At 40.9% G+C, this 15,098-nt stretch overlaps 1 protein-coding gene across 1 annotated transcript in view; it reads left to right on the top strand.

Annotated features, from left to right (window-relative positions):
• Positions 1 to 15,098, top strand: part of epha10 (EPH receptor A10) — a 144,331-nt gene that overhangs the window by 90,193 nt on the left and 39,040 nt on the right. Inside the window, exons 4-5 of the mRNA XM_032535193.1 lie at positions 3,491 to 3,646; positions 8,910 to 9,239. Coding sequence (XP_032391084.1) covers positions 3,491 to 3,646; positions 8,910 to 9,239 — 486 coding nt within the window. The remainder of the gene's footprint in view (positions 1 to 3,490; positions 3,647 to 8,909; positions 9,240 to 15,098) is intronic.

The following is a 15,098-nucleotide window of genomic DNA, read 5'->3' as shown; positions in this document are numbered from 1 at the left end:
TGTGTGTGTGTGTGTGTGTGTGTGTGTGTGTGTGTGTGTGTGTACATTTGCGACCATGTTCCATTTAATAGAGGCTCCCCGTTGGCACTTAGGACAAATTCATCAGTTGGTTTGCCAGCTGTCCTGGCAGATCTCTCCTTCTGTCTCTCAATTTTTTCTAACCACCCCTTCTCCTTTTCTCTCCCTGATGCTCTCACTTCCAGTTTAGCATGTGTACCTTGGTAATGAAAAGGAAAAGAAGGGATGGGAAAAAAACATCTTCTAATGTTTGGAGTGGTCTTTGTACAAGCAACTTCTTTTTTTCACTGTTGGATACATTTTAGAGATTCCACACTCTCCCATTGGTAGGCGACTGCTGGCCCATTTTGACTGACGTGAGCTTTCCTGGCATTGGCTGTTGGCGTGTCTTCGAATGATCCCTTGCTGTGTAGAATGATGGGCAGCTCACGAAGCCAGCTCCTTTTGTTATCTGAGCTGCACATATTGTCTTGATACACCCCTATCATTAGACACACATTTCCAAGGTGGGCTGGCTAAATGTGTATCCACGCTGAATTGAAGAGATAAGTCGGAATTGCAGCCAGCCACGAATACTACTGACTGACTGACTGACTAGCCTGCTTTTAAGCATGATAGGTGGAAAATGCAAAACCCATTTCTTTACTCATACATCTATGCATAATTTTTGCCTTGATTCGGGTGCTATTCACGCTTTATGTCCTTGGCGTTTTGAGGGAAGGATAGTGGCAGCACGGTCAGGAACAAAGAGAGTCTACTTCAGTGCTGCTTGACAGTGTATCTTTTCTGTTAGGTCCCCGTGCTTGGCTGTGCTGTAAGCTGAAAGTGAGAGGCTTTTCTCAGTGTAATGACAGACATTAGAAAGTCGATTACAAGGTTCTTACTGCCTTGGAGACACATTTTGCAGGCATACACACATGGCAGGTAAACAGGCACACTAAAACATACTTACATGCACTCATTGTGGTCTGAGCCACGAGAGGCTGACGAGGCCTGCTAATCGATGTTTGATGGCAGGCCTTTTGTGCTTGTTCTGTAAAAGTGGCTGAGTAAAAAAGGTGGAATAACAGAGGCCCCCTTCCTTCATTATTGTGTTTGTGTTGCCCAGTCCAAAAGCATTTGGGAACAGCAGCTTGTAGTGTGTGTCTCTGCACCTGCTGTGTGTTCCTTAACTTGACTGTCTCACACACGGACCTGTCATCTCCTCTCTGCATAATTGACTGTGTTTTAGTGTGACACGGTGCCAGTGGTGGGAGAGAAGCTCTAGCATCATAAAACTCCACTTACTGCTTATACCTCAAATTCTGTCACATAATTGAAATAGGTCTGCTCTCTTGAATGGCTGGATAGAATAATAAAATAGATGACTCACATTGCTAACATTAGCTAATATTTATAATAATAGCTTGCTTTCCAGTCAGTAGGAATAACCTTGTACTGTATAAGTCTTTGTGATTGCGTTAATCATTTTTCTTGATTGCATTCAACTTTTCTTTGGTTTTGGTAAGCGTCCAATTGCAAGATTGCTATCTGAGATGTCCTCACACAGGACAAAAATGGATTTTGTTGTTGAGGTCTTCAACTCACGCCTTTTTAACCAGCAAATTGTACATGTATTCTCATAGTCATGTTTACATCAACGTATTTGTATGTGCATTTTGAAGTATTGCATTAAAAAAAAGGTTGATGGCAAAATTCTGAAAAACTTTACGCTTGCTTGAGGTGGTTTTTGCCTTTATTGAAAAAGAGTTAATGCACAAAATGGAAGATGGAAGCAGCTTTGCCAAACAAGTTGCTACCTAGCGTACATATAACTCACATGACTATAGACCCGGTATCCATCAGATGGGGGAAGGATCGGGACAAGGTGTGTAGTGGAGTTGTGGTGCATTATTGCCTGTGCCTCAGCCACGTTGGGTAAATGTAGGAATTGGTTCGACAGCTTGAACCGTATTCCTCTGCACAACACAGAGGTGAACGGTTGTCCTACTGACACCAAATGTCTCTGCCACAACCCTGTATTCTGCACATGTGGCCAACTTGTACCTCAATCCATTTAGCCAAACAATTTAGCTTCTAAACTCTTTGATTTAGCAAGCTGGTTTGCAATCTTAATCCAAGCGCAACGTCAATTTGTGACGAAACCACACTTTGCATAGTCTAGTTTATTCGTTCTACACCAGTGGATGGAAATGCTTCTAATTCGCATTTTATTTTTTTATTTTTTTATTTTTGGCAACTTTTAAAAGTTCCCTTAAAATTTGCTTGACAATTTGATGGAAACATGACTTGTGAGGCAAAAGTCAGTTGCCAAAATGCCAATCAAACGCCTGAATATCCGCTCAGTTACTGCACAGAAAATAAAAAATAGGTAATAAAAAAGAGAGGGGCAGATTAGAGGGAGACATGAAGTGGAGAAAGGTAGAATACAAAACAGAAGAGAAAAAGAAAGCCATGATGAGAGGTAAAGGAATAATAAAGACGGATGTATTAGAATAGCAAGAGAGCAGAGGAGAGAAAGGAAAAGAGGGAGCAAGCATACCAGATCTGTTAATGTAGACCTGCTGTTTAGAATACGGTCTCAGAAGAGAGGAGACCAGAGCATCGAGCGGTAACTCGCTGCCTGATTTCACACCCATTATCACCTGCTATAAAGCCACAGCAAGTGGAAAATGAAACTGCATAGGAGGAGTGTGTAAAATAGCCTGTTTGTGAGTATGTGTCTATGCATCGCCCCTTTGTCACACATGCATTGATAAACTTCTGTTGCATGGTGTGTACTCTTGTGTGCTGCGCATTTGAGGTCATGAGTGCTTATTGCCCTCGTCCACATTCTCACCTCTCCTAGTCCCTCTTTCATGTGGAGTAGTTGTGTCACTGACTGTAGAGGGAGATCTTTTTTCAAAACTAGCAGGCAAAGTTGAAAATGGGGAAAACAACAACACTAAGTTTGTGGTTTTGCAGTAGCCTTTGATGCCATTTGCCAAAGCCACTGATCACACGTAATGGGAGAATTGTGTTTGCCAGATGAATTTAGCCAGTCTCCTCTAATCATATCTTGTATCTTGTCTGTACTTCCCTCTGCGTTCCCTTGTTTTCTTTTTTCTCCATTCACTCTTAATTTTCTCTTTCATGAATTAAAAGGGAGATTAGAGCATTTTTCTTTGGCTTTAAAATGCATAGTGGAAGATTGGAGTTCCTGTGCAAATAAGTGAAAATGCAGAAGTTGTATAAATTATGATAATAATTTTTTTTTTTTATTTAAATAGGTGACTAACTTTTTTCAGCTTCTGTTTAGAAATAAATCATGGTTTTCAATTTCTTTTACATAACAATGAGGGATTTATGTGGTCATCCCATGTGCAGAAATTGACATAAAATATGTCTTTCAGTGGGATTTAGCACACATTACTGATTAATCAAATTTTGTGGATATACTGTATCTAATATATTTCTCTGTGTTCTTTTCCAGCATGTCCCCGTGGCTCCTATAAGATGTCCTCCAGGCAGCAGGAGTGTTTTCCCTGCCCAGCCAACAGTGTTGCAGAGGAGGAAGGATCTGTGGCGTGTGTTTGTGAGGAGGACCACTTCAGAACCCCCCTGGACACACCCTCAGCACCATGCACAAGTAATAAGATAATATATATGTTTATGTTTGACTGCACCTTTTCCTCTACCAGGGGCATTCACAACATATCGCTCACACAGTGTATCCCTTCATCTAGACATTTTTGCATCAAGTGAGCAATCCAATGTTTGTAAGCCAATCAGTATCATATTCAGCCATTCAGCCTTTCATTTCTTTATCCTTAAAGACCGCTTTTACCCAGCCTTCACCCTGAATCCTTATCCACCTCCCCTTTTTTTGTCTCATCACCTCTTCGTCTGACCTGCACCCACCCCCACAGTGTATCTATCCTCATTCTCCCGGCTCCTCCTCATCACCCCACTTCCATGTCTCATCTCGCCCAACCTTCACTTCTCCTTCACCTCATACCCTGCCTCTAGTATTGCATTCCTTTGATATAATAAAAGTCCACCTAAAACATGCCAAGCGTTTAATTTTAATCATCCCAGGAACAAGTATGTCTCAAAACTCGAGACTGGGGATACTTGCCTTTTGCTGCTGAGCTGATTATAAAGTTGTGAGTTGGTAAAAGAGTTTTTACAACTACAATCTCTAAAAATGTGTATGCATGTGTGTAGCATCAGCAAACACAGAACATCTGCCGTCATGTTTGAAAGAGAGTTATAAAATAGGGGCCATTATTTTAAAGTATGTTTTAGGTAGGATATCGGATGAATTCAGTCCTTTTACCTTCCATAGAGAAAACATCCTCATGGTCATACATGTTATTTTAGTTGACTTTGATTTTAGTTTTAAGGTGGACTTTTCCCCTCCCGACCTGTGCTTACACACTCTTCTGTTTCATCTAATAGTATACACACATTATGTATCCATCCACTGCAGCCATTGTCTGTGCCTCTTACCCTTTATCCTTTTTATCACCCACCCATCCTTCATCCCCCCTACCATTTCTCCTACCATTAGGTCCACATATTCATCCAAAAAGTCCATCACTCCAATTTCTCCATCTTTTGGCTTAACCTTGTACATTCTCTCCATATTCCCCCACCTTTTATTCTGACATTAAATATCTATTTCTTGCTCTATATCCATTATCCACCCCTTTACCGGACCACCCCATTTTTTTCACCGCTTCCCACGCATCTTCCTCCTTTCTCTCTGTCCGTCGTCTTTTCTCGGCCAATCATCCCTCTTCTTTCTACTTAACTGCCTCTTCACATTTCCCTTCCTCTTCATCCTTTCATTGATGAGTGTTATCACCCGATTCTTCTTGCCTTTGTTAAACTGAAATCTCATCCCTCTATCCTCAAGCGACCAAATCTATGATCTCATCCCCACTGCCCACTATTATCCGTTCATCCCTCATCTCTTACCTTTTCTCACCCCTTCTCACATACCTGAATGCCGTTCTTCTCCAATAAAGAGGCACTACGAGGCCAGTAAGACAAAGACCATACAGGGTAGCCCTATTGATTTCTGCATGGAGAACAGCCTATTGATATAGCTCAGTAATTAGATGGAGGAATAATGGGCTCTTTATTCTGTGAGAACTCAGGGCAATAAAACAGTAGGGTCACAAGGTGTGTGTGTGTGTGTGTGTGTGTGTGTGTGTGTGTGTGTGTGTGTGTGTGTGTGTGTGTGTGTGTGTGTGTGTGTGTGTGTGTGTGTGTGTGTGTGTTCTTATACATTCACTTTTACTTGCATATATATATATATATATATGTATATGCAAGTGTGTGTATATGTATGTGTGTGTGTAAGTGTGAGGTCATCATGGCTTTTATGGTAACTGTGATGGAGGGGTGTAATTACAATATTGATCGCTGAGCTTTCGGATCCCGGTGTGATAACATTTATAGCAGCCTAATGACCACATTAATTACACTATTGATTCTGTAATTATGATCATCCCCCGATTCGGCTAATCCACTGCATGGTACGGATGAAGTAAGAGACAAAAAGAGAGGGAGCTTGATTAATCTAGAATCAGAAGAATAGAAGAAAAGGGAGATTTTGTCAGATGAATGAGGTTTGAAATGCGCACCTTATTATCTCAGCAATTAAAGAATAATACCAGTGTAATTTTAGTCTTTTCCCTTTGCCATTCATGCCTAGGAGGTATCTAAAGCCTACTCTGTTTACCACAGTTAGAAGCCACTGCTGTCTCTTTGAAATAATAAACTCTTCTTGTTTTAAGAATCCTTTTGAAAAACATAAAAGAACACACAGTACACTATTACAAATGAGATTCATCTTGTAATAATTCCTGACTTTATCATTGTTAGTGATGACTATTTATAAAATTTTCCATTACAGCACACTATTAAATATCTCCCATTAGCAGTTGAGGGGCAAAGTATAACTTTGCAAAACGTGAAAGGAAATGTCTTACTGTGGTCACAGAAATATATCTTTGTATTCAGTTTTGGTCTGTCCTGCTTTTTCTCTCTGTAGAAGCTACTTTATGTCTCCTTCTTTTATAAACTGGTATACAACTCCATTGTCATGGGGGGGGGGAGACACACATAGAACATGGAGTCCAACAATGGACTCATATTTTGAGTCATTAAAATCTTAAAGTTTGGTCTTAGCTTCTGGCTCAGGGAAAACATATATACAGACTCGTCATGGGCTGCAATGGCAATATTGTAAACACAACATCAAGAGCAAGTTATGATTCAGAATGTTGGGCCTGCAATGGCGAGGGAGTCAAAGAGTCATTTGGATTACACAGGGGTGGGGGGAGATGGAAGATGGACACAGATGGAAAGTGAAAGGAGGGCAAAAGATGGGGAAAAAAGAGGAGCAGGAGAGGCGGGAGGTCAAACTTTTAATAACTCAGATTTATAGATGATTAGAGAAAAAAGGGAAACTTTAAGAAAAAGAGGGAGCGCTAGGCAGATAAAGCACCTAAGTAGAGAGAGATGTAAATAAAAGGCCCAGCTGTGGCTACATCAAATGTGTGTGTTAGCGTGTTCATTCACTAAATGCTCTCAGGGCTTATGTAACTCTGTGCTCCATGTGTGTCTGGGAGCAGGACTCAGCTGTGGTATGTGACGTGTTTGACAGCACGCACAGAGCAGCACACCTTCACTTATTCATTACACAGCACATGGGCACACATACATGGTCACATACAAAATTCATGGCCTTTAATGGACCTTAGCTTTGTTCAGCCTGCGTGTGCAAGAACCTGCAGGAAATGGCACAGGTCAGTCAGGACACTGATTTAGTGATGAGATACAGTCCTCCAGCCTGACATCTTACAGACCTTCAAATAGTGGACTGTATATTTTTATTTTAACTTTATTGTCACGTGTGGTGGTGGGGTTTTTACATAACATGCAAAGCCCTGTGCATCAGAAAGTGGTCTGATGACTATATTGGCTATAATCCAGAGACACACTGTTAGAGTCCCATGTTTTACCTAGTGCATCACACCACACATACACAGCCTGTATAATTCGGTCCACGGCAATTCTTTGTATATTATACATTTCATAACACGTGAAGTGCTTTACATTGGCTAAATAGAAGCATAAACATGAGCCCATAGGTTGCATAAACAACACAAATAAAAGAATATGTTGAAATCACGAATAGAACAAAGGAACCAAATCAATCAGCAATAAAATCCCAAAACAGCACCACAATCAACTAGAAGACCTCTGCCTGATGACCTGGGAGGCCTGATCGGGTTATAACTGGTGAGCAAGTCAGAAATGTACTTAGGAGCCAAACCCTGAAGTGCTTAATAGACTTAGTAAGCAGACTTTATAGTATGCAGCTCAGACTCTTGGGATACATTTGACATATCACAATCGTTTTATGAACTTAGATTAATGTTCCTGGAGAGTTAAAAGCATTTTCCGTTTGAACTCACCTTCATTTACTGATAGTAAATGGAGGATTTGTTCCACGCAGCACTGTTGACATTAGCACATAACGGACAGATTTGTTATCCATGCACATGCACGCACATATTCAAACAAAAGCTAATGTCACTGTAAATCATCAAAACACACAGCTACTGCTTTTAGTCTGCATCGTCTACAATCCCCCCTCCATGCTTTTTTGACTCTCTCTGCCAAACTAAAAAAACTGCAGCATATAATGATGTACCCTAGCAACAACTCTACATTTTTAATCGCCTATTCCGATTAAGGTTCAAATGGCTTTTATTAAACCAATTGTTTTTCATCATCAAATCCCGGATAAAACAGGATTATCATAATGTGACATACTAAGTCCCTCATGTGAGATTAGGTCAAGCTTCAGGAAAATGTTTAAGTAATCTCATAAAATCATACAGGTAACTATGTTACAGTTAAACATGTTATTGATATATTTTTTTTTCCTGGGAAGTTTTATACAAGCCCCTTTTTTTTCCCCAGAAATGCCCAGCTTCAAAGTTACAGAGATTAAAATAAGCGGATAGTAGGAAGTAGTCTTTGAGTGCAACGTTTAGGAGTAAATAATGCTCCTGCTGCTATGATCGCTTTAGTGTGTGTCACAGACATGGCTTGTAGTGACATAATTAGACAAAGTGTAAAACCCTTTTGTCAATTTCAATTGCTTCATAATAGTGCTGTCAAACAATTAAAATATTTAATCTCAATTAATTGCATTAATCTTATAGTTAACTCGTAAATTAATCTCAATTAATCACACATTTTAGACCAAAATAACAAAATAACAAGGGGGGCGGAGAATTCGCATCAGCTGTGTGCTTGGCCAACAAGTGGTATTTCAGACTGGACGTGCCGAGATGATTGCTCAGTTCACAACAACAAAACACACATATCACTTTGGTCTTGTCAATGGAACCATTTGGTAACTTTTAAAAAGTAAACTTTCCATTCAGAATGTTATTGCCATCCATATCGGCGTCTCGCACTCGCCATCCACTGAAACGTTACTACTCTTTGGCCGTCTTGCAAACCCAAACAAGTGTGTGCGGCGTGCCTGTTGTTTTGTTTCCGGTCTACCTAGATCTGGTGTGGTGTTGTAGTTTTTCTAACGTTACTTGTTGCAACAGCATGTGTAAAAAAAACTACAAATTTGCTAGGCCAAAAAGAACATTAATCTGATGTTAAAATGGGTTTGCATTTACACCATTAATTACGCGTTTTACTGACACCACTAGCTCATAAGAATTACAGAAGTGAAGATGTGTTTGATTAACTATTAATGTTTACAAAAGAGTACATATTTTCTCTCTCTATTTCTGGGTGTGTAAAAAATAAAAAAAAAAATCCTAACAATCAATCAAAATGCAATTTTCTTACTCTTGTCTCTTCAGGGCCCCCATCCCCGCCCAGAGACTTGGTCTACACCCTGAAGCAGTCCACACTGATCTTGGAGTGGGCCGCACCATCCGACACAGGAGGCAGGGTGGATCTGACCTACAGTGTGGGGTGCCGGAGGTGCGTCGGGAGGCAGTGCGAGCCATGCGGGGCGAGTGTTGGCTTTGTGCCTCAGCAGGTTGGCCTTACAGAAAGAACAGTGACTGTGGTCAATCTTCTGCCCAACACCAACTACACGTTCACCATCGAAGCCTTGAACGGCGTGTCAGAGCTGCTGCCCAACAAGAGATTCTACACCCAGGTCAACGTATCCACAAGCCTACCTGGTGAGTCCCAGTTTCACCTTTAAAAATAACCCCACGCATTACACAAAGTCACACACATGACAGCATATGCAAGAAAAAGGCATTTTACATTTTAAGCACAAGCCTGCTCAGTCAGGAAACCAACAGCTGAGCAATAATGAGGTCACACTGCATTTCTGAAAAGAAGAAGTAGCAAATGGGACAAACCAGCACACAACTCAGCTGAAACTGAATTTTATATTAGCTCGCACTGTATGTGTTTCTCAATTTGAATATCTTGTAGTAGGCCATATTTTGAAGTCCAAGGATCTTGCTGATTTGACTGAATTTGGTTTTTTCAGAATATTCATGCTGTATTGCTAAAGATTATGCTAATGTTTGAAACCCAGCTGGGACTGATTTTGCGTTTGGTTTACTACAAGGCTAAAACAAAATAACTTTGCACAATAAATGTATGGCCTTAGCTTTGTGAAAAACACCTCTGACCTTTAAGGTTTTGTTACGTAAAAACAAATTTTTTAACCATAGTTGACACATTTGTCAATTCAGCAAGAATTGGCTTCTTATATATATATATTACACACACGCCACAACAAGTTGACCAACAAAGTATATGTATGTATGTATATTCACAGACATAGATACATATGCACACTTGCAGGTGCTGTGTATCACTTTGTACATGAATAGATTTATGCACACTCTCAGACACACAGTGACCTTTGAATATGCTTGCAATTTATTTAGCTTCTCAACATGCATAAATCAACATATACAGTACTGTACACACACATACAGCGGCATTCAAAACCAAATGTGCATCCAGAAGACTGATGTTCATTTGTGTGTATGCTTATAGCGACCCATACTCCTCCCTTATACACTGCCCCTCATTGCAGACAGAGCAAAATGTCTCGCCCCGTAGAGGTGATCTCATTTTCATCAGCAGAAGTCTTCAGCAGGCCATTAGCCAGGGGCTTGAAAAGCACTTTGCCAAGTAGCCCTGTCAACCAGCTCTGCAGCAACACTATTTGGAGGAGCTCAAGTGTGAAAAGACAAAACACACACACACACACACACACACACACACACACACACACACACACACACACACACAAAATATACAAGGCCCCATTCTGGCTTGAATGCCGACAATCACTCTCTAATGTACAAATGCACGCATTAATTTACCTGTCACCTACTGTACTGTACGTATGTTTAAAAAATCTTGTTCACTCTTAAAAATGCTGAAATATTAGTCTGAAATGTGCTGAACGAAGGAGGTAGTTAAAAGAATGAGAAAGTGAGAATGGTGAGTGTTTTGCAACTGATTGGAAATTAGCTAGAGAAAATGAGCTGAATAATGAATGAATGTGTTGTCATGATAGACTCTCACTTTATTACTTTAAAGGATAAAGTAAAAACATGGATTGAGTCTATTATATATGTTAAAAGTGGGGTTTATGGCTGATATTGTGCCTCTGGGTGTACAAAGATAGCTTTGAGGAGATTTATGTTGAGAGTATTTATATGTGTGTGTCTCTCAGTGGCAGATTCAATTGTTGGTCAACTGTAAATGTTATGTAACAACTGGACGGGTCAGTGAGCGGCTAAAGGACAGCTTTATGTGGATGAAGTATGCATCAGATTTCTGTATTGTGCAACATCAGTGACATTTAATCAAGAGTTTATATCAAGGTCGCTCCCATAAGCTCCTGACTGCAATATTTTACTAGTAATGTAATTTGATTTTGCTAAGACAATAGTTAGTTTTTTATCCTGTAGTTACCCAATTCAACATGCTTGCATTCCACGAATAATGTTTTAAACTTGAAGCTGCATTTAGCATTATTTGACCACTAGGAGCAAGAAAGATTATTTGGTTACACTTTACTTGAAGGTATCTACACAAGAGTGACACAAAACTGTCATGAACATGTCATAAACATTATAAACAAGTCATAAATATTTATGAGATAATGCTTCTTTTCAGTAAGTGTCATTGCCTTTGTCATGAAATGTTATGGTTTGGGTTAGGGTTTATATGTCATGACTGTGTCATGTGTTCATGACAGTGTCATGTCACTCTTATCTACAGTAAAAACCTTCAAGTAAAATGTTACGGATTAATTAAGGACTCAACGCAACACAAGATGTTATGGCAAACCTAGTCTGGATCAACTTAAGTACATTTCCAGGATAATTGCCTGACATCACTGGCCAGATGTTCCTCACATTCCGCTCTCTGTGTGTTGGCATTCTTAAAATCCCTTAGCTCTGGGACACCACAACAAACTTTGAGCCAGTAAGCTGACAAGTTTTAAGAAAATTTTGATTGTGCAATTAGGCAGACCTGCTTGGTTTTTTTCGCGGATTGATTGTAAAGACTTACAAAGAATGTGTTAACGGCACTTACCATCTTACATTTAGGGACCGATTGGTGGGGATCACTGTGGACGAAGTACAGATGGCGGTGTGCGTCAGAATGTGGTGTGGTGTAGCCAGACCTTAATGCACAGCTCTGTGGAGATAGGTCTGGAAATGTGAAACAAAGCCCTATGCTTTTGACAATTACTTTACAAGAATATGAGTTCTACTCATACTAGACCCTACCTATGATGGTACCGCTGACACAAACATTGCTAACAAGCTACAATTTAGCAGTCTCCAACTTCCTAAAGGGATTAAGTTAGTTACAACCCCTGAGCTCCAAGGTTAGGGACACTATATCATAAAAGGACAAACCTGTGGTGATTATTTTTTCTGTCCCCACAGTTCTTTCAACCTTTTTTCCTTTTATCTCCCCCTTCTGTGTCTGTCTCTGTCTGTCTTGTCAGCAGTTGCCATGGCGTTGATTTGTGGTTATTATGGGGTATTAGGGTGTGAGTTGTCCCGCTAACCGTGTCATCCAAAGGGATTGGACAAGGGGTTAGGGGAGTGTGTTTGCAGGGGTTTCAGAAGACTTTCTGTGTCAGGGAGGATTTAGGCTGACGTTGTGTGTGTGTGTGTGTGTGTTTGTGTGTGTGTGTGTGTGTGTGTGTGTGTGTGTGAGTGAGAGACAGACGGAGCATACATTTTGATTTGATTTTGAAATGTGCTTTAGGAATTTTCTTTGCCGTGTGCCTTGTCTTCCCTCTCATGACTTCAACAGTCACATGTCAGCTTTTTTTCAAATCCCTCTGATATCCACCCAAGACCAGGAGCGTGTTGGTTTTTTTGCTGCAAGAGGAGCCCAATAGAATATAATTTTTGGGGGGGTTAGGAGTGACCAGTGTCTCTATGCACTATTAAGTGGGTTAGCGCATCAACAGGAGCAGGCATAAATGGGAAATCCTGTGCAGTCAGGTTAGGTACAAAATTGAAAAAAACATCCCCGCACAGACCTCAAACTTACGTCTTACAGGTGTTGCGCCTACACACCAAGACTTTACACCATCAAAACTCACTGACCTTTATGATACTGCAGCAGGGATTTGGAACAACGCAACAACACACAATAACACACACACACACACACCACCACACACCACACACACAACACACACACACACACACCACACACACACACACACAAACACACACACCCACTCACTTTTCCTTTCCCTCTTTCCACCTCATCATCCTTTATTACCTATCTTTTCCCTCCTTCCCTCTGTGTTCCGATCTCTTCTTTTTTTACCATCCATTTCCTTCCTCATTTCCCCCACCTTATCCTTTCCTGCTCTCTACATAAACTCACTATTCTTAGATGGTAATTTCTCTCCCTCCTCCTCTTCTCTCCCCCCTCCCGCCACTTCATCCACAACCACTCTTTTCACCATGTTCTCTTTCTCTCGCTGCAAGTCTTGACATAATCACTGCTGCCCTCTTCCTCCTCAACTCTCTGCTTCCTTCTATCCTCTCTTCAACTCTTTCCCCATCTCCTCTTACTGTACCATATTCATTTTTCTGGGCACAGTGAGCTTGTTAGCAGCGGGTGGTATGGTTTAGCTGGTAACTGAGGGCCAAGAAAGCTTAAGGATTTAGGGGCACAGTCTGACATGGGGAAAGAAGGTCCTAATGGGTGCTGTATTATGGACAAAATAACCTAACCACACAGATGCTGTAGACACACAGGATCAATTTACATTAATATGCATATTTTTATTGTCTTTCTTTGGGGATGAAAATTATTTTAAATCAAGTGATATTAAAACCCTCCCATTTAAACCAAATACAATTGAATTCTTTGAAAGCATCTCTTCAAACTAAATTATTGCACATGCACACCAGAGAAGTGGATTTCTCCCAAGCAAATGGGGTTTTATCAGGACTCCTCAGGCCACCAAGGGACAGGGGGAGTTTTGTGTGGCGTGTCAAGAAGGGAATGGATAAAAGGGAAGAGGAGAGAGGGAAACATGACTGGAGTTGCGTGAGGAGACGCAGCATGGGCTGGGTAAATGGGGGATCAGTTTTGCCCCTGGCTCATGGGGCCCCTTATCCAGCTGTGGATGAGGGATGCATATACTGTGTGTGTGTGTGTGTGTGTGTGTGTGTGTGTGTGTGTGTGTGTGTGTGTGTGTGTGAGTGAGAGAGAGAGTCTGCTTTGCATGCACCAGGCCACATGTGTATAATAGCATTTTCATATGTGTACTTTACCATGCTTGCGTGCAATACGCTTTGTGCATGCTTGATTTGTGCATGGGCAAGAAAGGATGCGATTATGACATCTGGCCTTTGCATCAGTGTATGTGTGGTTTGTGTGTGTATGTTCAGAACACACTTGGGTTGAATGTCTTGGCCCCCAGTGGTACATCCAAAGCGCTTTAGCTGAGGCAGGGAAGAAGAGAGGGTTGCAGGAAGGCTTTAGAGATGGGGGTGGAGGTGCGGGTCAGGGAGGAGGAAGGATTGGCATTTCAATATCCTGAGAGGATTACTGGCCGGGCTTTAGATGGCTGGTCCCCACGGAGTTACATGTGCATGAGATGGGGATGCATAAAGGGAGGAGAGGAGAGAGGGATGAATATAGAAGTGAAGGGATGGGGAGAGGTGAGCGGTGTAGCATTGTGAGCAGAATGCCTTCTGGGTGCAGGGGAAAGGAGGCACGCGGTGAAGAGCAAAAGCGAGAATACATGTTTTTATTCAGAAATGGTGTGCAAACAGTAGAAACTTTTTTGTCTGAACTATCTGGAGCTATCTGGTGGTTTAAACTAATACGGAGTACATTTACAAGTTATTGTATGTGGATAGAAGGCAGGAGATAGAAGAAATAGAAGAGTAACACAGTCAAAAATGTGTAGAACCAAGCAAGTTAAAGTGAGATGAGTTGCTCAGGATATATAGTGTGGTGGGAGAAGTTCTCAGACCTTTTAGTGAAGTAAAAGTACAAATAGCACAGAACTTTACACTACACATCACTCCAGTAAAAGCCCTGCATTTAAAATCGTGCTTATGTAAAATAACAGCATTGTCAGCTAAATGAACTTAAAATAGCAAAAGTAAAAGTACTCAAAATTGCCAAAATTGAGAAAAAGAAAACTATTGGATTAAGGGAGTCTAAACAGAACAAAGTTAGATTTGTCTCTGACTGTCTTGATGTAACACCTCATGATTTTCTTAGAACTGTAATTGACTTCTGAGTACACGTTTTAGTTTGACTGTTTGAATATTTATAAGTCTGAGTCTGAATTAATTTGTGATCACACCTTGTCTGTGTCAGGACAGAGAAAACAAATTCTGCACCTCAACTGTCAACATACCAATCTCTATTTCTTTGTCATTCAGTTTCCAATACCCTTTTTTCACATCTCTCCACCTTCTCTCCCCTCTTCCCCACCTCCAGTCCTCTGCATAGAGGCGTTTGGATCCTCTTTGCCTCCTTAATTAGAAGTGATGGGAAGG

This window comes from Etheostoma spectabile, chromosome 14, assembly GCF_008692095.1.
Source record: "Etheostoma spectabile isolate EspeVRDwgs_2016 chromosome 14, UIUC_Espe_1.0, whole genome shotgun sequence".
NCBI lineage: Eukaryota > Metazoa > Chordata > Actinopteri > Perciformes > Percidae > Etheostoma > Etheostoma spectabile.
Note: the sequence above shows the minus strand (reverse complement) of the source record. Positions and strands in the feature narration are given on the sequence as shown.